This window comes from Mobula hypostoma, chromosome 7, assembly GCF_963921235.1.
Source record: "Mobula hypostoma chromosome 7, sMobHyp1.1, whole genome shotgun sequence".
NCBI classification, from domain to species: domain Eukaryota; kingdom Metazoa; phylum Chordata; class Chondrichthyes; order Myliobatiformes; family Myliobatidae; genus Mobula; species Mobula hypostoma.
The window spans coordinates 183,851,903-183,877,306 of record NC_086103.1 but is presented as its reverse complement, the minus strand read 5'-3'; the positions used below and the strand labels follow the sequence as shown (position 1 = coordinate 183,877,306).

At 48.4% G+C, this 25,404-nt stretch overlaps 1 protein-coding gene across 8 annotated transcripts in view; it reads left to right on the top strand.

Moving 5' to 3' along the window:
- The window catches only part of LOC134349807 (arf-GAP with Rho-GAP domain, ANK repeat and PH domain-containing protein 1-like), a 310,918-nt gene that overhangs the window by 255,400 nt on the left and 30,114 nt on the right, over positions 1 to 25,404 (top strand). For all 8 annotated transcript variants that reach the window (XM_063054705.1, XM_063054704.1, XM_063054701.1 and 5 more), the window contains 10 exons: positions 4,473 to 4,575; positions 5,957 to 6,149; positions 9,176 to 9,221; positions 10,886 to 11,049; positions 12,540 to 12,755; positions 13,941 to 14,046; positions 17,529 to 17,676; positions 18,919 to 19,005; positions 20,709 to 20,777; positions 23,732 to 23,849. In XM_063054705.1, the coding sequence (XP_062910775.1) occupies positions 4,473 to 4,575; positions 5,957 to 6,149; positions 9,176 to 9,221; positions 10,886 to 11,049; positions 12,540 to 12,755; positions 13,941 to 14,046; positions 17,529 to 17,676; positions 18,919 to 19,005; positions 20,709 to 20,777; positions 23,732 to 23,849 (1,250 nt within the window). The remainder of the gene's footprint in view (positions 1 to 4,472; positions 4,576 to 5,956; positions 6,150 to 9,175; positions 9,222 to 10,885; positions 11,050 to 12,539; positions 12,756 to 13,940; positions 14,047 to 17,528; positions 17,677 to 18,918; positions 19,006 to 20,708; positions 20,778 to 23,731; positions 23,850 to 25,404) is intronic.

Below are 25,404 nucleotides of genomic sequence, written 5' to 3'. Positions count from 1 at the left end.
TGGAATTTAGAAGATTGAGGGGGGATCTGATTGAAACATATAAAATCCTAAAGGGATTGGACAGGCTAGATGCAGGAAGATTGTTCCCGATGTTGGGGAAGTCCAGAACGAGGGGTCACAGTTTGAGGATAAAGGGGAAGCCTTTTAGGACCGAGATGAGGAAAAACTTCTTCACACAGAGAGAGTGGTGAATCTGTGGAATTCTCGGCCACAGGAAACAGTTGAGGCCAGTTCATTGGTTATATTTAAGAGGGAGTTAGATATGGCCCTTGTGGCTAAAGGGATCGGGGGTATGGCAGGTACGGGGTTCTGAGTTGGATGATCAGCCATGATCGTACTGAATGGCGGTGCAAGCTCGGAGGGCTGAATGGCCTACTCCTGCACTGATTTTCTATGTTTCTCTGTTTAAAAGTGGCTGGTTCGTCTAGGGCTATGGTTCATGCTTAGGGAGATGTTCGATTTGATGTACGTGAGGTCCTGGGTTCAAATCCAAGTCAATCCCTGTTTGATAACAACATCCCACATTTCGTTTTTCACTTGGCGTGGAGGTATGTACCAGCAAACTAAAACACTGGATTTAGGTTCCAGTCTCTACTGTGATGTGCGTTCAAATGTCGCTGTTGCCTTCGAGTGGGGAGTCCCTATTTTCTTCTCTCAGAGAGGGTGTAGAGGAGATTTAGTAGGAGGCTGCCTGGACTAGAGGGCATGTCTTATGAAGAAGGGTTGAGCGAGCCCAGAGTTTTCCCTTTGGAACAAAGGAGGGTGAGAGGTGACTTGATAGAGGTGTACAAGATGATGAGAGGCACAGATAGAGTGGAGGGCCAGAGACTGTCTCTCAGGACAGAAATAGCTCATATGAAGGGGCATAGTTTTAATGTGACCGGAGTAAAGTTTAAGGGGGGGGTGTCAGGGGTAAGTTTTTTACTCGGAGAATGGTGGGTGCATGGAATGCTCTGCCAGCAGATTTGATAGCGGCAGATACATTCAGGACATTTAAAAAACTCTTAGATAGGCACATGGTTGATTACGTGGGAGGGAAGGGGTTAGATTGATCTTAAGGGAGGTTTAAAGGTCAGCACATGCATTGCGGGCTGAAAGGCCTGTATCATTCTACTCTGTATTCTATGTTCCAACCATTTGCTAAACTTGCCTGCAATTCAAGTAGGAGAATCCTTCTGTCCTTCATCTGTCCTCTCCAGTTCGATAAAAAATCTGTTTCTAACTGAAGTGTATGACCTTACACATTTCTCTAACTTATTGTAATTTCTTCTTCCTCCACCTTCTCTTTTTTTTCCCATTTCCCATTCTAATTCCCCTCTCACCCATCCTCCCCAACTACCTATCACTTCCCTCTGATGCCTCTTCTCCTTGCCTTTCTCTCGTGGTCCATTCTCCTCCCCTGTTAGAGTCCCTCCCCCGCCCTTTACCTTCTCCACCGTTCACCTCCCAACTTCTCACTTCATTCCCCTCCTTCCCCACCTACCTGGTGTCACCTATCACTCGTCAGCGTGGACCCCTTCTCCACCACCTGCCCCGCCTCCCCCCACCACCTTATTCTGACCTCTTCCCCTTTCCTTTCCAGACCTGATACCTGATGTAGGGTTTTAGCCTGAAACACTGACTGTTCATTCCTCTCCGTGGATGCTGCCTGACCTGCTGAGTTCCTCCAGCGTTTTGCAAGCACAAGAGAATCTGCAGACACAGCAAATCCAGAGGAACAAACACAAAATGCTGGAGGAACTCAGCAAGTCAGGAGGGGAACAACCCGCTGAGTTTCTGCAGCATTTTGTGTTTGTTCCTCTAGATTTCCAGAATCTGCAGATTCTCTTGTGTTTGTATCAAACACCATTTGCCGGGTTTTGCCCAGTCACTGAACCGTTTGATAACCGGTTATGGTCACAATAATGATTGCAACATGCTCTGCCACCTATTTCTGTCTCTTCCCCCCCCCCCCGACCCCCCAGTTAAGAGTTTGGAGATCAATTCTGGCATTGTCTGTAAGGAGTTTTTAAGTCCTCCTGGTGGTGCTCTGTTTTCCTCCCACAGTCCAAAGTTAGGTTAATTGGTTATTGTAAATTGTCCTGGACTAGGTTTAAGTAGGTGGGTTGCTGGGCAGTGTGACTCGTTGGACCAGAAAGGTCTGTTCTGCGCCTTATTGCTAAGTAAAATAAATGAATGATCCATTTGTTCCTTTTCCCCAGTTCTCTAGTGACCAATGAGCTATGAAGATGGTGTTCAGCTGCAGCCTCCATCGAGGCCTTGGCTCAGCTTTTTTTTTTGTTTTTTTTTGGGTTTATAGGGATGATTTTGAGCGCAGAGAGAGGAGTTAGGGGTCAGGTTAGGGTTTAGGGTAATTGGAGTTCATACTGGAGTCTAAGTCTTCACTCCACGTTTGAAGACCTGCGATGGATGTGGGACATCTGGTTTGATATTGAGCCAGAGCTGTTAGCAGTTCCGGACTTGGAGTTCTACGTGTGCAGGAGGAATGGGGTCCAATGACCCCCTAGGTTTGAGAAATGGGGAGATGGGAGTGTGAGGCCTGGTGTCTGGAGTCCTGTCATCTGCTAGTGTTCGGTGATCAGCAGGTCCTGGGGTCGTTGACGAGGATCGAGGCCCGTGGGTTGTTGGCTGGAACCCAAAGCCTACAAATCTCAGTGAGTCTGCTGGGGATGTCGGAGGCCCAATGTCTGTGAATCTGAGTCCACTGGGAAACTGAAGAAGATGCCTGTCCTGGGGTTAGAGGACTATGTATGTACGTGGGTGAGAGGGAGGAATGGGCTTGTTTTGTTGTTGTTTAGTGTGATTAGTGTGCAGACTTAAAGCACACGGTATTGGGGGTATGGTATTGATGTGGATAGAGAATTGGTTGGCAGACAGGAAGCAAAGAGTGGGAATAAACGGGACCTTTTCAGAATGGCAGGCGGTGACTAGTGGGGTACCGCAAGGCTCGGTGCTGGGACCCCAGTTGTTTACAATATATATTAATGACTTAGACGAGGGAATTAAATGCAGCATCTCCCAAGTTTGCGGATGACTCAAAGCTAGGCGGCAGTGTTAGCTGTGAGAAGGATGCTAAGAGGATGCAGGGTGACTTGGATAGGTTAGGTGAGTGGGCAAATTCATGGCAGATGCAATTTAATGTGGATAAATGTGAGGTTATCCACTTTGGTGGCAAAAACAGGAAAACAGATTATTATTTGAATGGTGGCCGATTAGGAAAAGGGGAGGTGCACACCAGTCATTGAAAGTGGGCATGCAGGTACAGCAGGCGATGAAAAGGCAAATGGTATGCTGTCATTTATAGCAAGAGGATTCGAGTACAGGAGCAGGGAGGTACTACTGCAGTTGTACAAGGCCTTGGTGAGACCACACCTGGAGTATTGTGTGCAGTTTTGGTCCCCTAATCTGAGGAAAGACATCCTTGCCACAGAGGGAGTACAAAGAAGGTTCACCAGATTGATTCCTGGGATGGCAGGACTTTCATATGATGAAAGACTGGATGAACTAGGCTTATACCCATTGGAATTTAGAAGATTGAGGGGGGATCTGATTGAAACGTATAAAATCCTAAAGGGATTGGACAGGCTAGATGCAGGAAGATTGTTCCTGATGTTGGGGAAGTCCAGAACGAGGGGTCACAGTTTGAGGATAAAGGGGAAGCCTTTTAGGACCGAGATGAGGAAAAACTTCTTCACACAGAGAGTGGTGAATCTGTGGAATTCTCTGCCACAGGAAACAGTTGAGGCCTGTTCATTGGCTATATTTAAGAGGGAGTTAGATATGGCCCTTGTGGCTAAAGGGATCAGGGGGTATGGAGGGAAGGCTGGTACAGGGTTCTGAGTTGGATGATCAGTCAGGATCATACTGATTGGCGGTGCAGGCTCGAAGGGCCGAATGGCCTACTCCTGCACCTATTTTCTATGTTTCTATGTTTATTGTTTGGTCTGTTCAGTTGTGCTCTGTGATTTTTCTATGCATAGAGGGCATGCTATGTTAGCACCTGAATGTGTGGCGACATTTCGGGCTGCCTCCAGTGTCTCAGTTGTTAACGCAAACAATGCATTTCACTATGAAAGAGGACACAACCGTTTAGAAGAGGGATGAGGAGGAATTTCTTTAGCCAGAGGGTAATGAATCTCTGGAATTCATTGCCACGATCGGCTGTGGAGGCCAAGTCATTGGGTATAATTAAAGTTGAGTTGATAGGTTCTTGATTAGTCAGGGTGTCAAAGGTTACAGAGAGAAGACAGGTGATTGGGGTTGAGAGGGATAATAAATCAGCCATGATGGAATGGCAGAGCTGACTTGATGTGTCAATTGGCCTAATTCTGCTCCTATACCTTATGATCTTATAGTCTTGTGTTTCAATGTATATTTGATATAATCTTGAATTTTGATCCTTACGAAATGAGTATACAGTGGGGGATTGTTCTAGTTGACCTGTTGTTTTTGGAATCTTTTGTTTTCTGTAGGTTTGAGCACACGTTTGAGGTTTTCACGGACCCAGAGCGCCTGTTTATGTTTGGGACTGAGAGTGCAGAGTCCATTAAAGAGTGGGTCAAGTCCATTGCGAAGGTAATGCTGTGAGAGGCTTTGCTACTTAACTACCCTTGCACACCTGCACACAAGAGTACATTGTCACTGTCCGTGTGAGCTGTGCACTAAAATACTCATACACACTTGGATATTTACACACTTGTACACACTCGCCCATGCTAAGCAGTAAGACCACAAAGCTCTGTCCGTTGATCATCATCATTGTTACGTGCTGTGTCATATGACATGGGCAATCATGGTCTCATGACCATGATTATTCTTGGCAAGATTTTCTGCAGAAGTAGTTTGCCGTTGCCTTCTTCTGGGCAGTGTTGTTGCAAGACAGGCGACCCCAGCCATTATCAATAGTCTTCAGAGATTGTCTGCCTGACTTATGATAGCACCGGCTGCTCGTATGACCATCCACCACCTGCTCCCATGGCTTTACATGATCCTGATTGGGGGCTAAGCAGGTGCTACACCTTGCCCAAGGGTGACCTGCAGGCTAGTGGAGGGAAGGAGTACCTTACACTTCTTTTGGTAGAGACGTATCTCCACCCCACCACTCAATGGTTGATCTATTATCCCTCTTAATCAGTTGGGTAAATGGACTCATGGGAGGGGCTCAGTTAAGGAGAGAGATTGGGCAGGTTGGGACTATTTTCTTTGGACTGTGGTATAATGAGGAGTGATCTTGTAGGGTAGGCACGTGGCCAAGTGGTTAAGGCATTGGACTAGCGACCTGAAGGTCGTGAGTTCAAGCCCCAGCCGAGGCAACGTGGGTTGTGTCCTTGAGCAAGGCACTTAACCACACATTGCTCTGCGATGACACTGGGTCCTAATGCCCTTCCCTTGGACAACATTGGTGTTGTGGAGAGGGGAGACTTGCAGCATGGGCAACTGCTGGTCTTCCATACAACCTTGCCCAGGCCTATGCCCTGGAGAGTGAAGACTTTCCAGGCGCAGATCCATGATCTCGCAAGACTAACGGATGCCTAAAGATCTTGTAGAGGTGTCTAAAATTACATGTGGTGAATGATCACAGTCTTTTTCTAGAACTAGAGGGCACAGATTTAGGGTGAGATGGGAGAGGTTTAATAGGAACCCGAGGGACATCTTTTTCACCCAGTCGATGGCCCATGTGTGGATTGAGCTTCCAGAGGAGGTGGTTGAGGCAGGTACATTGACAATGTCTGGAAGGTACTTGGACAGGTACGTGGACAGGAGAGGTTTCAAGGGGGGAAAAGGGAGGTGAGGGGAGATGGAGGTGATAGTTGATGGACTGGTGAAGGGGATGATAGCCAGCATGAGTGTACACCATCTGGGAAGTGTTGCTGGCGGTGTGTGGGGCAGGTGCCCTTCGCTTTGGATGATGATGGTTCTAGTTGCCATGTCTGCCATTCCTCTTCTCTGCCCACAGTCCTTCCTCCCGCCGGCTGTAGACCTGATGGACCATGACTTTGAGCGGATTGGACGTCTGCTGTACAAGGACGGGTTGAGCCTGGAGCGGGCCAAGGTGGGCTGGTTTGCACTGGAGAAGTCCACGCTCTTTGTCTGGTCCGAGGACTCGGACAAGGAGGAGGCCATCAACCTTCGCAAGCTGCAGGAGTTGTGTAAGGGCCGGTTGTCTGGTTGTCTCTGTCACTGTGCCTTCCGTTCACCCTGTTCATGCTCTCACCACATCAATTACACCAAATCCCCAAACCTGGACTCCCTGACATCTTCCAAACCATACCATCACCTCTCCTGACTTCCACAACCCCCTCATTTCCCTCGATACCCCGTCACCACCTCCGCACATCCCCTTCTCCCACAACATCTTCCCTTACTTCTCCAACCCTCAACACCCTGTCTACACACTCCCTGTCATCTCCCGAACCACAACATCTCCTCACACCCTCATAGAACCATAGAAACTACAGCACAGAAACAGGCCTCTTTGGCCCTTCTTGGCTGTGCCGAACCATTTTCTGCCTAGTCCCACTGACCTGCACACGGACCATATCCCTCCATACACCTCCCATCCATGTATCTGTCCAATTTATTCTTAAATGTTAAAAAAAGAACCCACATTTACCACCTCTTCTGGCAGCTCATTCCATACTCCCACCACTCTCTGTGTGAAGAAGCCCCCCACTAATGTTCCCTTTAAACTTTTCTCCCCTCACCCTTAACCCATGTCCTCTGGTTTTTTTTCTCCCCTTGCCTCAGTGGAAAAAGCCTGCTTGCATTCACTCATAATTTTATATACCTCTATCAAATCTCCCCTCATTCTTCTATGCTCCAGGGAATAAAGTCCTAACCTATTCAACCTTTCTCTGTAACTGAGTTTCTCAAGTCCCGGCAACATCCTTGTAAACCTTCTCTGCACTCTTTCAACCTTATTTATATCCTTCCTGTAATTTGGTGACCAAAACTGAACACAATACTCCAGATTTGGCCTCACCAATGCTTTATACAACCTCATCATAACATTCCAGCTCTTATACTCAATAGTTTGATTAATAAAGGCCAATGTACCAAAAGCTCTCTTTACGACCCTATCTACCTGTGATGCCACTTTTAGGGAATTTTGTATCTGTATTCCCAGATCCCTCTGTTCTACTGCACTCCTCAGTGCCTTACCATTAACCCTGTATGTTCTACCTTGGTTTGTCCTTTCAACATGCAATACCTCACAATTGTCTGTATTAAACTCCATCTGCCATTTTTCAGCCCATTTTTCCAGCTGGTCCAAGTCCCTCTGCAGGCTCTGAAAACCTTCCTCACTGTCTACTACACCTCCAATCTTTGTATCATCGGCAAATTTGCTGATCCAATTTACCACATTATCATCCAGATCATTGATATAGATGACAAATAACAATGGACCCAGCACTGATCCCTGTGGCACACCACTAGTCACAGGCCTCCACTCGGAGAAGCAATTCTCTACTACCACTCTTTGGCTTCTTCCATTGAGCCAATGTCTAATCCAATTTACCACCTCTCCATGTATACCTAGCGACTGAACTTTCCTAACTAACCTCCCATGCACGACCTTGTCAAAGGCCTTACTGAAGTCCATGCAGACAATATCCACTGCCTTCCCTTCATCCACTTTCCTGGTAACCTCCTCAAAAAACTCCAACAGATTGGTCAAACATGACCTACCACGCACAAAGGCATGTTGACTCTCCTTAATAAGTCTCTGTCTATCCAAATGCTTGTAGATTCTGTCTCTTAGTACTCCCTCCAATAACTTACCTACTACCCACGTAAAACTTACTGGCCTATAATTTCCCGGATTACTTTTCGATCCTTTTTTAAACAACGGAACAACATGAGCCACTCTCCAATCCTCCGGCACCTCACCTGTAGACAGCGACATTTTAAATAGTTCTGCCAGGGCCCCTGCAATTTCAACACTAGTCTCCTTCAAGGTCCGAGGGAACACCCTGTCAGGTCCTGGGGATTTATCCACTTTAATTTTCCTCAAGACAGCAAGGACCTCCTCCTTTTCGATCTGTACAGTTTCCATGATCTCACTACTTGTTTCCCTTAATTCCATAGACTTCATGCCAGTTTCCTTAGTAAATACAGACGCAAAAAACCTATTTAAGATCTCCCCCATTTCCTTTGGTTCCGCACATAGCCGACCAGTCTGATCTTCAAGAGGACCAATTTTATCCCTTACAATCCTTTTGCTCTTCATATACCTGTAAAAGCTCTTTGGATTATCCTTCACTTTGACTGCCAAGGCAACCTCATGTCTTCTTTTAGCCCTCCTGATTTCTTTCTTAAGTATTTTCTTGCACTTCTTATACTCCTCAAGCACCTTACTTACTCCCTGTTTCCTATACATGTCATACAACTCCCTCTTCTTCTCTATCAGAGTTGCAATATCCCTTGAGAACCAAGGTTCCTTATTCCTGTTCGCTTTGCCTTTAATCCTGATAGGAACATACAAATTCTGCACTCTCAAAATTTCTCCTTTGAAGGCTTCCCACCTACCGATCACATCCTTGCCAGAGAACAACCTGTCCCAATCCACGCTTTTTAGATCCCTTTCTCATTTCATCTTCACTCTCACCAAACCCTCATCCCCATACCCCGTCATGCCTCCCCATTCATCCCTCATTCCCACAGCCCTACCTCTCCCATTCCAACATCTTCCCAACCACCACCTCTACCCTCATCTCCTCAGGCAACTCCACTCACCCTCATCTCCCACTCCCTTCACATAGAACATACAAGAGTATTGCACAGGAACAGGCCCTTTGGATCATAATGTCTTTCCCAACCTCGATGTTGCACTAAACTAATTCTCTGCCCACTCGCACTGTCCATATCTCCCCACCCCTTTCCCGCGTGCGCGCTCCGTGCCTCCCCACCCCCTGACCGCGTGCGCGCTCCGTGCCTCCCCACCCCCTGCCCGCATGTGCGGTCCGTGCTTCTCCACACCCCATCTGTTGAAATGCCTCTATCATACTGTGTTTGCTTCCCACCTCTCTCTCAATAAAAACGAGAGAGCTTCCCCGTTTCTCTTCCACTTGGGATCCCGTCCCGGCTCTGTGCCTCGGTTCCGTGAATGGGTGCATTGGGGTTGGCTAGGTTGTGGAAGCTATCTTTGGTTCACCCTGTCTTTGTTGTGTTACAGCGGAGCAGGCTGACCACGAGGTGCTGGTGTTGGTGGAGAAGAGGCGGTGAGTGCAGCTAAACCCCTCTTCCTTCCTACTCTCCTCCTCCGTTTTCCCAATCTTCTCCACCCTCTTCCTACCCTCCTCCTCTCCCTCCTTCCTCCTCCTTCCCTTCCTTCCTTCTCCCTCCCACCCTCCTCCTCCTTCCCAACCTCCTTTCCTCTTCCTACCCTATTCCCCTCCCTTCTCCCCCTTTTCTTACCCCTCCCTCCCACCCTCCTCCTCCTTCCCAACCTCCTTTCCCTCTTCCTACCCTACTCCTCTCCCTTCTTCCCCTTTTCCTCGCTCTTCCTCTCATCCCATCCTCCTGCCCACTCTCCTCCTCCCCCTTTCTACTTCGTTCTCCCCTCCCTTTACTCTTCTCTCCTCCATCTCCTCCCTCCTTTCTTATCTTTCCTTTCACTCACCCATCTCTTTCCTCTTCCTTGTCTCCCCTTCCCTCTCTCCTCTGGCTCCTCCTTTACTTTTCCTTCATCCTATCTCTTCTCCATTCTCCTTATCCTGCGCCCTCACCTCTTCCTCCCTGCCCTCCCTTCCTCCGTGTGTGATCCGCCCTCCCCAGCTGTCTTCCCCTCCTCTCCTCTCTCCAAATCCACACCTGTGAGCATTCTCTACTTGGTTTCCCCCTAACATTCCCCAACACCCCCCCCCCATCCGATTTAGAGTGATAGAACGCTACAGCACAGAAACAGGCTGTTCAGCCCATCCACTCCATGCCGGGCTATTAATCTGCTTGGTCCCATTGATCTGCACCCAGACCATAGCCTTCCCTACCTCTTCCATCCATGGAACTATCCTAATTTCTCTTAAACATTGAAATCGAACCCGCATTCACCACTATTACTGGCAGCTCGTTCCACGTTCTCACCACCCTCTGAGTGAAGATGTTCCTTCTCAGGTTCCCCTTTAGCATTTCACCTTTCATCCTTAGCCCATAACCTCTAATGCTGGTCTCACCCAACCTTTATTTTTGTTTTATTTAGAGATATAGCACAGTCACATGCTCTTCTCCTCTGCCCAATTACACCCATGTGACCTACTAACCGGTACGTTTGTACGGTGGGAGGAAACCGGAGCACCTGGAGAAAACCGCGTGGTCACGTGGAGAACGTACAAACTCCTTACAGACAGTGGCAGAATTGCCGGCGCAGTAACAGCATTACGCTAACTGCTGCTCTACCGTGCTCCCCAGTGTTGGCTCCCATCTCTCCTCATCGCAGTCTGCCTCTCCTGTCCGATTTACCCTTTCCTTTTCCTTTCCTCTCCACCCCCTCGTCACCTCCCCAGTCTCCCTTGTCACTGGGTGAAAGAGGTACCGTGGTGTATGGTCATTGAACCAGACACGTGAATACAGCCCGACGAAACAGTGTTCCCCCAGGGCCACGGTGCAAAACACAGCACCAACAGCACACGCACTTGTAGTTATGATAGAGAAACCATATAGTCACACAGAGTATATATAGCCCAGGTCCCTGAGTGTCATGGCCTGTAGGTCGATGTTGCATGGGATGTGGTCCTGGAGCCAGGTTTCTGCAAGAACGAGCTCGTAGCAGTTCCTCATAACATACCAGTGCAGCCGCAGACGAACGTAATCCAGTGTTTGGTGGGTGTTTTAAACTCACAGTGATCATTTCCTTTCCTTCTCTCCTGTCCCCACCCCACCCACCCAGGACTCTGTACGTTCAATCAGAAAGGAAGCTGGACTTCCTGGGATGGGCAGCAGCCATCCAGAAGGCGGCAGACAGCACTGGGAACACATTGTCTGAGCAGCAGTTGACGGACGAGGACATTCCTGTTCTGGTGGATCGCTGTGTGGCGTACATCACACAGTACGGTGAGCCACTGATGTAGAGAATGTCCGGGGTGGGTGGGTCTTTGATTAAGCTGACTGCTTGACCAAGGCAGAGAGAAGTGTGGACAGAGTCCATGGAAGGGAGGCTGGTTTCCGTGATGTTCTGAGTTGTGTCCACAACCCTCTGCAGTTTCTTGCAGTCTCAGCCAGAGCAGTTGCCGTACCAGGTCGAAATGCATCTGGATAAAGTGGAGATTGACAAGAATTCGTGATTAGTCTGGGTGTTGGTGACCACGGTGAGGCAGGCGAATGGTGCTGAGGATATAAATCAGCCATGATGGAATGGTGGAACAGACTCAATGTCCTAATTCTGCTCCTGTGGCCTTATGTATAGGATGCTTTCTAAGGTGCATCGATTAAACATTGGTGAGGGTCAATGGGGACATGGTAAATTTCTTTAGCCTCCTGAGGAAGGAGAGGCACTGGAGAGCTTTCACGACCATTGCGTCTGTGATTGCAGCAGGGCAGGTTATTGGTCATGTTCACTCCGAGGAAGTTGGAGCTCTCAACCTCAACGTTGTCAATGTAGAAAGGAGGCTGTGTGCCCTCGGCTTTCCTGAAGTCAATGACCAACTCCTTTGACGTTGAGCAGAAAGTGGGTTGTTGTTATGACACCATGAATGAACACTGAGAAGTCTTCTGCAGCTTCTCTGTTGAAAGTGTCCTGCCTGGTTGCATCGTGGTTTGGTATGGCAATTCTAATGTTTGCTCACCAGAGCTGGGCATTTGGATGCTGGGGAAATTGTCTAGTTGTGTGCGGTTTTTCTTTAAATGGGTTCCATGACTATAACATGTAGGAGCAGAGTTAGGCCATTTGGCCCATTGAGTCTGTTCCACCATTTCACCATGACTGATCCATTTTCCTCCTCAGCCCTGATCTCTTGCCTTCTCCCAGTATCCCTTCAGGCTCTGACTAATCAAGAATCTATCAACCTCTGCTTTAAATGTATGTAAAGACTTGACCTCCACGTCTGCCTGTGGCAAAGAATTCCACAGATTCACCGCTCATTGGGTAAAGAAATTCCTCTTCATCTGTTCTAAAAGGATGTCCCTCTATTCTGAGGCTGTGTCCTCTGGTCTTGGACTCCCTCCACCATAGGAAACATCCTCTCCACATCCACTCTGTTGAGGCCTTTCAGTATTCGACAGGCTTCAATGAGATTGCCCCCACATTCTGCTAACCTCCGGCTTAGAGCCGTCAAACGCTTCTCACACTTCATTCCTGAGATCATTCTCGAGATCCATCTCTGGACTGTCTCCAATGCCAGCACATCCTCCATAAGTTGGAAACAATCTCTCCACATCCACTCCAGGAAGACCTTTCAATATTCGGTAGGTTTCACTGAGATCACAGCATCATTCTTCTGAACTCCAGTGAGTGCAGGCCCAGCGATGAGCAGATAGAGGGAAGGGTAGGGACTGGGTGATATTGCTCTCCCTTAATTGTCAGTATGATGTCATCCATTCTGCAGGCTTAACTTCTGAAGGCATCTACAGGAAGAGCGGGCAGAAATCGAAGACCACCAACCTGCTGGAGCTATTCCTGAAGAATGCTCGCAGCGTGTGGTTGAGGGAAGGGGAGCATCATGTCGATGACGTGTCCAACACTTTGAAACGGTTCTTCAGGGAGAGTATCGGGGAGACCATCTTCACTGACAACGCGTACCAAGACTGGCTCCATACATCAAGTACGAACGCGCTCCTTGGGCAGGTGGTCGTGTGTCCAGGACACTAGCAGGGGATCACACGACATAGAGCACAGAACAGGCCCTTCTGGCCATCGAGCTGCTCCACCCAGCAACCCACCTGTTTAACCCTGGCCTAATCACAGGGCAATTTACAGTGACCTACTAACTTGCTAACCGTACGAATTTGGACTGTGGGAGGAAACTGCAGCGCCTGGAGGAAACCCACACATTCCGTGGGGAGGACATACAAAGTCCTTACAGAGGATGCTGGGAATGAACTCTGAACTCCGACGTCACAGTGGCGTAGCGGTTTGTGTAGCGCAGGGGTGGCCAACCTTTTACATTCCGTGCGTCAATTTTTTCTTTTTTTTTGGTGTGTGCCTGTGTGCGTGTGTGCGTGATGATGGATTGTTCATGGCTTTTTCCAAGGCGCAGAGCGAGAGAGAGAGAGACTGTGTGGTGAGCCACTCCTCACACAGACATTTTTGCAGTATTTCCCCTTTATTTTACGAGGTCGATTTGCAAACTCGACACTCAAAAAAAGGCATGCTCGGGGGTGGACCCAACTGGTTTTGAACCCGGGAAGCTCTGTCCCGGGTCCAGCGCCGATGTCGTTGCGCCACCAGCTGGCCTGCGCATCAATTTTTTCGTGCATGAGTTCACGTGATTTTTTTTCATGCAGGAGTTCTATATTAACATATTTTTACAAGAATTGAATGGGGGTACAAGAGTTGTATGGCGCATCCGAACTCGTGAGTGAAAAAATTGACGCATGGAATGTAAAAGATTGGCCACCCCGGTGTAACGCTATTACTGCGCCAGCAACCTGGGTTTAATTGCCGTCACTGTCTGTGACTGCATGGGTTTCCTCCCACATTCCAAAGACGTACGGGTTAGTAGGTTAATTACCCCCCATGGGTGTATTTGGGCAGCACGGGCTCATTGGGCTGGAAGGAACTGTTACCACGCTGTGTCTTTAAGTAAAAATACATAACTCCCATCCAGCGCATTGAGATCATGAATTCCCCTCCCCGAGCTCGGACTGTCGACTGACTACAGCCGTGAGTCCTCCGTCACATCTCGGCTTGTGGGAGTGCAGATTTGATCACAGTGGTTCCCACGGCCCGGTACTCCCTGTCGGAATAGGTTGTCATTGATGGTTTGTCTGCTTTCTGTCCACCCCAGTGATTCCCGATGAGTGGATGAAGATTCAGCAGTATCAGAAGCTGGCCACTAACCTGCCCAAAGTCAACCGCGCCACCCTCAAAGCTTTGATCAACCACCTCTACTGGTAAGCGCCAGCACTTCAACATGGGCAAGGGCGACAAGGAAGCGTAGCAGTTAGCGTAACGCTGTTACCCACCACTGTCTGTAAGGAGTTGGTAACATTCTTCCAGTGACCGTGTGGGATTCCTGTGGGTGCTCCGGTTTCCTCCCACATTCCGAAGACGTACCGGTTGGGGCTGGTAAGTTGTGGACGTGCTATGTTAGTGCCAGAATCATTGCGACAAATGGGCTGCCACCAACACATCCTTGGACCGTGGTGGTCGTTGATACAAATGATACACTTCACTGTATGTTTTGATGTATACAGGACAAATGAAGCTGATCTTTAAATCTTCAGTCTTGGCCAGGGGCCCTCCAAAGTCCATGGGGGGAGGTAATACCTGTTTCTTCTCAGGCTGGGGAATCGCTGGGTCGTCCAGCTGAGGAAAGATTCTGTGATGGAAACACAACAGGAAAAGATGTTCAACTGTGGGTAACAGGAGGATTTAACAATAGTTTAAATTACAAGCTTACATTGGACAGAGGTAATTAGAATAGCAACAAACCCACTGGAGTGCGAAGTGATTGTGGAGTTGTTAAACTGTCATGATTAGGGTTGTGTCAGCCAGTTCAAGAACGGAATGGTTGAAGGGGGGTAGCTGTTCCTGAACCTGGTGGTGTGGGACTTCAGTCTTCTGACAGTGTCTGCAAGAAGATGGCATGGCCCAGATGGTGGGGACCTTTGATGCTGGATTTTGCTGCCTTGAGCGGGCCTCCAGTAGATACTCCCTGTGGAGGATGAGTCCACTTCTCTCTGGAGTTTCTTACAATCCTGTGCATTCACATTGCCTTTCCAGACCGTGATACAACCAGTCAGGCTACTTTCAACAGTACGTCTGTAGAAGCATGTCTGATGAGGGAGAGAGTGCTACATTATCAGAAAAAATTAAAGATTAGCTTTAGTTGACACGTATACATTGGAGGATAAAGTGAAATGTGTCTTTTGTGTCAACAACCAACACAGTCCAAGGATGCGCTGGGGGCAGCCTGCAAGTGTTGCCATACTTCTGGCGCCAATTTAGCATGCCACTACTTACTAGCCTTAACATGTACATCTTTGGAATTTGGGAGGAAACCAAAGCACGTGGAGGAAACCCACATGATGTCATGGAGAATGTACAGATTGCTTACAGTGTTGTCTTTTGTATGAACAAGCTCCCACTCTGCTATCAAACGTAGAGTTATACTGTTTACTTCTTAACTTGTGTCATACATGCATTTTATGCTCAATGTCAAACTTAAATGTATTTTATATTTGTTAATTTATTTGTGGTAATATTACTTAATGTGTTGTGTGTGAGTTGTATGTACTGTGTTGTGCAGAGGAATAGTTTTGTTATATACCCAGTAATTCCCCGATTTAGCCCGAGCCTGATCACAGGACAATTTACAATGACCAGTTAACCCACTAACTGGTACGTCTTTGGACTGTGGGAGGAAACCGGAGCACCCGGAGGAAACGCGCACGTTCACGGGGGACTACGTAATAACTCCTTACAGGCAGTGGTGGGAATTGAACCTGGGCTGCTAGTACCATGAAGTGTTGTGCTAACCACAATGCTACCATGGTGTCTCTTGTGTACAGTTGAATGACAATATACTTGAACTTGAATCCCATGAGAGAGAGTGCAGGGGAGAGTGGGAATATCTTGGTTAAATATCCTCCGCAAAAATGGGCTCGTCCTGCAGTGTAGTATTCCCTTGCAGTGTTTATTTTCACAGAGTGGATGATATGTAGAACTCGCTGCCAGAGGAGGTGATGGGATCGGATATAGTCATTGTGTCTGAGGCATTTGGACAGACACTTAAAGAAGGCACAGGAGGAGACAGTCATAATGTAGGCAGGTGGGATTAGTGTAGACAGACAGAGAGACTAGCATGGCACGATGGGCTGACGGGTAATTGCTTTATTATTGTCGCATCTGCTGAGATGCAGTGAAAATCTTTTGTTTGTCTGCCATCTAGACAGATTTTTCAAGTTCAAGTTTATTGTCATCTGATTGTACATATATACAACCAAAGGAAACTGTATTCCTCCAGACCACGGTGCAAATATCACACACAGCACACAATACAAAATATTGTTATCAAATATCATTCAAAATGCATGTAGTGTGTAGTACAGGTAAGCAGTAAAGTCCAAGTGATGAGATCTCGATGGTGACAGGGTATTCATTAGTCTCCCAGCCTGAGGGAAGAAGCTGTTACTCAGTCTGGCTGTCCTAGTCCTGATGCTCCTGGACTTCCTTCCTGATGGTGCTGGGTCAAAGAGATTGTGGGATGGGTGGTAGGGGTCCTCAACAATGCTTTGGGCCTTTCGTCTGCAACGGTCCCGGTAAATGTCACAGTTCGTGGGCGAGAGACCCTGGTGAACTTCTCTGTGGTTTTTGCTATTCCATAGATAAGTACATTGAGTACAAAAGGGAAACAGAACGCAGAAATAGTGTTACAGTTACAGAGAAAGTGCAGTGCAGGCAGACAGTAAGGCACAAGGTCTGTGACGAGGTAGATTGGGAGGTCACAATATCACCATTTGATACATGGGAGATCCTACCTTCGATCTGTCCAATACAAAAGGCAGGATTTCCTAGTGGCCACCCATTTCCTTTCCCATTTGGACATGCCTGTCCAAGGCAAAACACACAAACTCTGCAAGTCAAGCAGCGTCTATGGAGAGGAACAGTCAACGCTTTGGGCCAAGACACTTAATCAGCACTGTCCATGGCCTACCTGACTGCCACGATGAGGCTAAACTTAGGTTGAAGGAGCAATGTCTCATATTCCATCTGGTAGCCACTAACCCGATGGCATGAACGTTGATTTAATATAGAATGTAGAAAAGGAAGAGTACAGAAGAGTATAGGCCTGTTGGTCCACAATGTCTAGTCAACTTCTGGTAATTTCTTCCCCGTCTCCTCTCTTTCTCCATTCCTCATTCTGGTTAGCCTCTCACCACTTCTCTTTTCCTCACCTTCCCATCACCTCCCTTGGTTTTCCTCCCCCTTCCCTTTTTCCCATGGTCCACTCTCCTCTCCTATCAGATTTCTCCTCCTTCCACCCTTCACCTCTTCCACCTATCACCTCCCAGCTTCTCACTTCACACCCTTCCCCCTCACCTATCATCTGCCATCTTGTACTCCGTCCCATCTCCACCCCCCCACTTCATTTCCAGATCTGATGGAGGGTCTCAGCCCAAAATACCGACTGTTTATTCCCCTCCATAGATGTGTTGGGTCCTATTCTTCTGGTGTCCATGATTATAAGGTCATTAGATTGCTGCTTGGGGTGGGGTGGTGAGGATGGTGACATTAAGAGAAAGAGTCACAACAGGAGGTCAGGTGTAAATTTCCAGCTTGAGGTGGACAGGCGCCTCCCAGGACGAGGTGAGATGGGTCCCTGGGGAAGGTTCTGTGCAGTGGCTGAGTGATGAACTGGTTTCTATTGCAGTGTACAGAAGGTCTCCGATAAGAACCAGATGACCACGCACAATCTGGCCATTGTTTTCGGGCCCACACTCTTCCAGACGGATGGGCAGGACAACAAGGTGGGCCGAGTGGTCGAGGATCTCATCAATCATTTCATCATGCTCTTCAACGTGAGTGACTCACCTGTTGGGTTTCATCAACTCTTCCCTTGTCCGCTCCAGGTTCCCGAGTGCCTTTTTAACCCAGTGTCCCAAACCGCTGTCCTCTCCCATCCTCAAATCACCCATCATCACCTCTCCCATCTCCAAATCACCCATCATCACCTCTCTCATCTCCAAATCCAAAATCTCCATCCCCACTCCCCATTATAACCTCCTGTCCCATCCCCATCAACCGCTCCCATCTCCAAACCACCCAACTTTATCACCCCCTCTAGTTTCCAAACTGCCCATCTTCATCACCCCCTCCCACCTCCAGACCCCCATCGTCGCCCCTCCCACCTCCAGACCCCCGTCGTCGCCCCTCCCACCTCCAGACCCCCATCGTCACCCCTCCCACCTCCGGATCCCCCGTCATCACCCCTCCCACCTCCAGATCCCCAGTCGTCGCCCCTCCCACCTCCAAATCCCCCGTCGCCGCTCCTCCCACCTCCAAATCTCCTGTCATCACCCCTCCCATGCTCAAAACACTTCCATCTCTATCACTCCCTCCCATTTCTTAATTCCATCTCCATCTCCAAACCGCACATCTCCAACACCCCCTCTCAGGTGCCCCCTCCCATCCACACCATGTCTCCCACCACAATCACTCCCCACCCATCCAATCCTTTCCTTTCCAGTCCTGATGAAGGGTCTCTGGTCAAAACGTTGACTGTTTATTCATTTCCACAGATGCTGCCTGATCTACTGATTTCCTCCTGAATTTTCTGTGTGCGTGTGAGTGTGTCTTACAGAGAGTGCTAATCTTTTCAGCGCCTTCCCTGAGGACCCCATGGATGGGGATAATGACAGTCCACAGACATAAACCCGTTCCCATCCACCAGACCCCTATTGATGGGGGCTAATGACAGTGTTCACGCTCTTCCCCCACCGCACCCAACTCAAGGGAAATGGCAACGGACGGATGTTAACCCATTCTTCCCCTCCCCCCCCCGGCTGTGTAGACCCCAGTTGAACGGTGGCTCACGGAAAGTTAACTCATTCCTTCCCCCCGCCATGTGGACCCCCGTCGATTGGGGTAATGGCGTTGCACAGAGAGTTAACGCTTTCCTTCCCCCGTATTGTGGACCCTGTTGATTGGGATAATGGTGACGCGTGGAGAGTTAACAGTTTCCTCTCCCTGCCTTGTGGACCTCTGTTGATTGGGGTAATGGTGGCTCACGGAGAGTTAACCCTTTCCTTACCCCCCCGCAGGTGGACGAGCATCAGCTGAAACGACAGCTGGACGAGATCGTTAGTATCATTCGTCTCCGGGACGCCCCGCTGATGCAGTCCGGCCAGGTGAGGCGTGTCCCCCTGCACTGACGGAGGGAGGACCAACTTTCCCCTCTCCCCTACTCCTGAGTCTGGGATCTCCCCTCTGAGTGGGGGGGGGGGCGGTTGTGGGACTGAGGGGAGTGTGGAGTTGCTGAGGCCAACCACCCGGGCCGTCCTTCACCAGCAGGCCTCACTACTGAGTGTCCCATCCACGTCCCTCCCCCTCCCCCTCCCCCTCGTGAGGCCTCATCCCGAGGATAAGCACGTGGTGGTGACTCACCTCCCCACACTGGGGGAAATCTGGCTTCCGCTGGTTGTGGGCAGGAAGGAGGGGAGAGTTAGGTCTGTGATATCCGATGGGGAGGGGTGAATGTGTTAGCAAATATCCAGCTGTAAACCAGACAGGTCAGCATGTAGACAGACCAAGGTCAGGCTGGGGTCAATGATCCAAGGTCAGGCCGGAGGTCTAAATGGACCAGGGTCAGGCAGGGGTCAGTGATCAGAGGTCAGGGTGGGGTCGAGACAGAGAGGGGTCAGTGATCCAAGGTCAGGCTGGAGGTCTAAATAGACCAAGGTCAGGCTGGGGTCAGTGATCAGAGGTCAGGCCGGGGTCGAGTCAGAGAGGGGTCAGTGATCGCAGGTTAGGCTGGGATCAGAATCAGGTTTAATATCACTCACATTTGTCATGAAATTTGTTTTGTGGCAACAATACATGGCAATACATAATAATAAAAACTATATCTATATATAAAGTAGTGCAAAAAAGCAAAAAAAAAGGGAAGTAGCGTGCATGGGTTCACTACCTGTTCAGAAATCTGATGGTGGAGGGGAAGAAGCTGATCCTGGATTGTTGAGTGTGTGTCTTCAGGCTCCTGTACCTCGCTGATGGTATCAATGAGAAGAGGGCCTGTCCTGGGTGATGAGGGTTCTTAATGATGGATGCTGCTTTTCTGAGGCATCGCCTTTTGAAGACGTCCTCGGTGCTGGGGAGGCCAGTGCCCATGATGGAGCTGGCTGTATTTGCAACTGTCTGCAGCTTTTTCCGATCCTGTGCGGTGGCCCCTCCGTACCAGACGGTGATGCAGCCAGTTTGTCTGCTCTCCATAGTACATCCAGAGGTATTTGCGACAGTCTGTGGGGGTCTAGAGAAATGGGGTTTGGTGATCAGAGGTCAAGACAGCATCTAGACTGACCAGGGTCAGACAGAAGTCAGTGACCAGGGCTGGTCTGGGTTCACACTGACCAAAGGTTGAGCTACAGTCTAGATGGGCTAGGGCCAGACAGAGATCGGGCTGGGGTCAATGATTGGGAGTTGGAGCAGGGTCCAGGGTACCAGACATACTAAAAAAAAAGGCATCTGTTAGTCTTGCGAGACCATGGATCTGCGCCTAGAAAGTCTTCACTCTCCAGAGCGCAGGCCTGGGCAAGGTTGTATGGAAGACCAGCAGTTGCCCATGCTGCAAGTCTCCCCTCTCCACGACACTGATGTTGTCCAAGGGAAAGGCATTAGGACCCATACAGCTTGGCACCAGTGTTGTCGCAGAGCAATGTGTGATTAAGTGCCTTGCTCAAGGACACAACACGTTGCCTTGGCTGGGGCTCAAACTCACAACCTTCAGGTCGCTAGTCAAAATGCCTTAACCACTTGGCCACGTGCCCACATGAGATACTGCCAACCTGATATTGTGCTCTCTCTCCCTCTTCCCCTCCCCCCCCCCACCCTGCAGAATGCCGGGGACTTTATCTGCACCGTCTACCTGGAGGAGAAGAAGGAGGATTGTGAGTTGAGTCTAAAGGTATGTCTGTAGTGACTGGTTATTGGTTTATAACTGTCACAGGTACTGAGATACAGCGGGAAGGTTTTACGTTCTCATCTGTTCAGATTTACTTGTCAGTAATGCACACAAAATGCTGGAGGAACTCAGCAGGTCAGGCAGCATCTGAGGAGTGGAATAAACTGTCGACATTTTCTGCTGGGATCCTTCATCAGGACGAGAAAGGAAGGGGGAAGATGCCAGAATTTATCAATGTTCTTGACCTGCTGAGTTCCTCGAGCATTTTGTGTGTGTTGCTCTGGATTTCCAGAATCTCTTGTGTTTAAGATTAATCTGTTGTATGTACATCGAAACGTGCGGTGAATGCAGCATTTGCATCAACGACCAGCTCCATCTGAGGAATGTGCTGGGCAGCTGGCAAGTGTCACCACGTTTACTGTCCCATCTCTCTCTTGAATATACTCAAATGTTCTCAACCCTCTGAACAAAGAGCATCACAGCACAGTGCAAGCTTTACGGCCCATTATGTTTAAACTGCTCCATGATCAATCTAACTCCTCCCTCTCACATACACCTCCATTTTCCTATCATCTATGTGCGTGTCTAAGAGTTTTGTAAATGTCCCTGGCAGAGTGTTCCACACACCCACCACTCTCCGTGTTAAAAAAACAAACACACACACTCGCTCACACTCGCTCTCACACACAGTCTTACAATCACTCTCTCACTCACACTCTCTCACACATTCTCTCTCTCTCTCTCGCTCTCCCTCCCTCCCCTCTGCCATTCCCCCCCCATAGTAAAATGTGGAGGAGGAGCCTTCCTGTGACCTGTATCCCTCACCGCTAACTCTTATTTGAACATAGTACATAGACAGGAGCTTGTGCTAATCCAATTAAGTTAATAATCAAATGGACAAGTAAATTAATCCCTTTAGCCAACACAAAGTTCAAAGTGAATTCATTATCAAAGTCACCATCTACAACCTTGAGATTCATTTTCTTGAGGGCATTCTCAATGTCTATAGAATAATAACCATAACAGAATAAATGTAAGACCACACCAACTTGGTCGTTTAACCAGAGCGCAAAAGACAACAAACTGAGCAAATACAAAAAAGAGAAATAATAATAAATAAGCAATAAATATTGAGAACGTAAGATGAAGAGTCCTTGAAAGTGAGTCCATTGGTTGTGGGAATATTTGAATGATGGGGTGAGTGAAGTTATCCCCTTGGTTTAAGAGCCTGATTGTTGAGGGGTAATAACTGTTCCTGAACCTGGTGGTGAGAGTCTTGAGGGCTCCCGTACCTCCTTCCTGATGGCAGCAGTGAGAAAAGAGCAGGTTGTGGGTAGTGGGGGTCCCTGATGATGGATGCTGCTTTACTGTGACAGTATTTCATGTAGGTGTGCTCGATAGTGAGGAGGGCTTTACTTGTGATTGACTGGTCAATAGCCATTATAATAAGACCATAAAATATAGGAGCAGAATTGGGCCATTTGGCCCACGGAGTCTGCTCCGCCATTTCATCATGACTGATTCATTTCCCCTCTCAGCCCCAATCTCCTGTCTTCTTCCAATATCCCTGCATGCTCTGACCAATCAAGAATTTGTCAGCTTCTGCCTTAAATATACCCAGTGACTTGGCCTCCATAGTCACCTGTGGCAACGAGTTCCACAGATTCACCACTCTGGTGAATACGGGCATGTCCTTGTCCTTCCCTTTCCCTCACGTTCATGCGTCTATCTACACATCTCTTAAATGTCCCTAATGTATCTGCCACCACCCTATGCAGTGCATTCCAGGCATCCACAACTCTGTGTAATAAAAAAAAATTGCCACTCACATATCTTTCTCACCTTAAATGGGCGGAGGTGAGTGGGATCCCCCACCTCAGCCCCTCTGACCCTCAACACAGGTGCCCCTCATGGCTGTGTCCTAAGCCCGCTCCTTTACTCTCTGTATACCCATGACTGTGTCGCCACCCACAGCTCCAATCTCCTAATTAAATTTGCTGACGACACTGCACTGATTGGCCTAATCTCCAATAATAATGAGGCAGCCTGCAGAGAGGAAGTCATCACCCTGACACAGTGGTGTCAAGAAAACCTCAATGTCGCAAAAACAAAGGAGCTGGTTGTGGATTACAGGAGGAATGGAGACAGGCTAGCCCTATTGACATCAATGGATCTGGGGTTGAGAGGGTGAACAGCCTTTAGCTCCTCGGCATAAACATCACCGAGGATCTCACGTGGTCTGTACCTACTGGCTGTATGGTGAAAAAAGCAGAACAGCGCCTCTTTCCCCTGAAACGATTGAAGAAGTTTGGTATGGGCCCCCAAATCCTAAGAACTTCCTATAGAGGCACAATTGAGAGCATCCTGACTGGCTGCATCACTGCCTGGTATGGGAACTGTACTTCCCTCAATCGCAGGACTCTGCAGAGAGTGGTGCGGACAGCCCAGCGCATCTGTAGATATGAACTTTCCACTACTCAGGACATTTACAAAGATGGGTGTAAAAAGGGCTCGAGGGATCATTGGGGACCCGAGTCACCCCAACCAGTAACTGTTCCAGCTGCTACCATCCGGGAAACAGTACGGCAGCGTAAAAGCTTGGACCAGCAGGCTCCGGGACAGCTTCTTCCACCAGGCCATCAGACTTATTACTTCATGCTGACACAATTGTATTTCTATGTTATATTGTCTGACCTGTTGTACATACTATTTATTATAAATTACTATAATTAGACATTGCACATTTAGATGGAGATGTAATGTAAAGATTTTTACTCCTCTTGTACATGAAGGATGTAATAAAGTCAATTCAATTCAATGCATGCCCTCTGGTATTAGACATTTCAATGCAATTATTCTGCCGGGGAAACTTCAGCTGCACATCTCTGCTCCTTAAGAACTTTGTACGGTTCAATAAGGTAGGCTCTAATTTTCTCTCTCTCTCTCTGTCTGCTCAGGTCCCAGCCACCATGACGGCACAGGAGTTGACCAATGAAGTTTTGTATCTTCGCAAGTTGACCACCAAGGAGAAAGACAACTGGTGTTGCTTTGAGGTGATCGACAGGGAGGAAATGGGTCAGTTTAGTTTTTTTTCCCTCCCCCCTCCCGCTATGTAACATACACAGGAATAACCAACAGAAAATGCTGGAAACACTCAGCAGGTCAGGCAGCCTCTGTGGAGGGAGAAACTGGATTTATATCATTCAGTGATAAGATTAAGATTAGCTTTGTGTCACACCTATATCAAAATATTGAAACATACAGTAATATGCATTGTACCAAGATACAATGAAAAGCTTGTCTTGCATGTTGGATCGGTACAAGGACAGTGGGGATATGGAGGGCTGTGGTCCCAGTGCAGGTCGATGGGAGAGGCAGTTTAAATGATTCATCACGGACTAGATGGGCCAAAGGGCCTGTTTCTGTGCTGTATTTTTCTGACTCTGTGCAGATCAAGTCATTGCACAGGCAGAACATGGTAAAGTTCGTTTAACTCATTCAATCATACCCATGAATATATCCAAATGAAAGAGTGTTACTTCGGGGCCAAGGTGCAAAGCACAGTACCATCAGCACACAGCACATACAGTTATAATAGCAGAAAAACATGTAGTCACGAAAAATGATATAGCCCAAGTCCCTGAGTGTCATGACCTGCAAATTGATGGTGCATGGGATGTTTAGTCTTAGAGCCAGGTTTCTGCAAGAACAAGCATACAACAGTTCCTCATCACATGTTAATGCAGTTGCTGATCCAGCTTACGGAGTGAACACTAGAGGGCAGCAACGACATGAGTGACCAGTCCCTAACCCAGCACGGATGCCATCCCCTTCTCTCAGTTCTTCCGGCTCCACTGCATCAGCTCTCAGGATGAGGCTTTTCATTCCAGAACTACTGAGATGTCCACCTTCAAAGAAAGGGGCTTCCCTTCCCCAGATAGCCCTCGGGACACCGAGGTGCAGATAAGCAGGCAGATTTTAGAATAGTGCAGGAAACACAGGGTTGTAGTTATGGGTGATTTCAACTTCCCTCATATTGACTGGCACCTCCTGACTGCAAGGGGGGATAGATGGGGCTGAATTTGTCAGGTGTGTTCAAGAAGGATTCCTGACACAGTGTGTGGACTGGCTGACGAGAGGAGAGGCCATACAGGATCTAGTTCTGGGTAATGAACCTGGTCAGGTGGCAGACCTCTTGGTGGGGCAACATTTTGGTGAGAGTGACCACAACTCCCTTAGCTTCAGCATAGCTATGGAAAAGGATAAAAACAGACAAAATGGGAAAGGGCCAACTATGAAGGGATGAGGCAGGATCTATCGAGAGTAAATTGGAAACAGATGTTCAAGGGTGAAAGCACAGAAGTAATGTGGAGGAAGTTTAGGACCACTTGTGCTGGGTTCAGGATAGGTTTGTCCCACTGTGACAAGGAAAAAATGGTAGGAAAAAGGAACCGTGGCTGACAAAACACATGAAGCAACTTGTCAAGAGGAAGAAGGAAGCATATGTTAGACATAAGAAGCAGGAAGCAGGAGGGGCTCATGAGAAATATAGGGTAGCCAGGAAGGAGCTTAAGAAAGGACTTAGGAGAGCTCAAAGGGGACATGAGAAGGCCTTGGCATGTAGGATTCA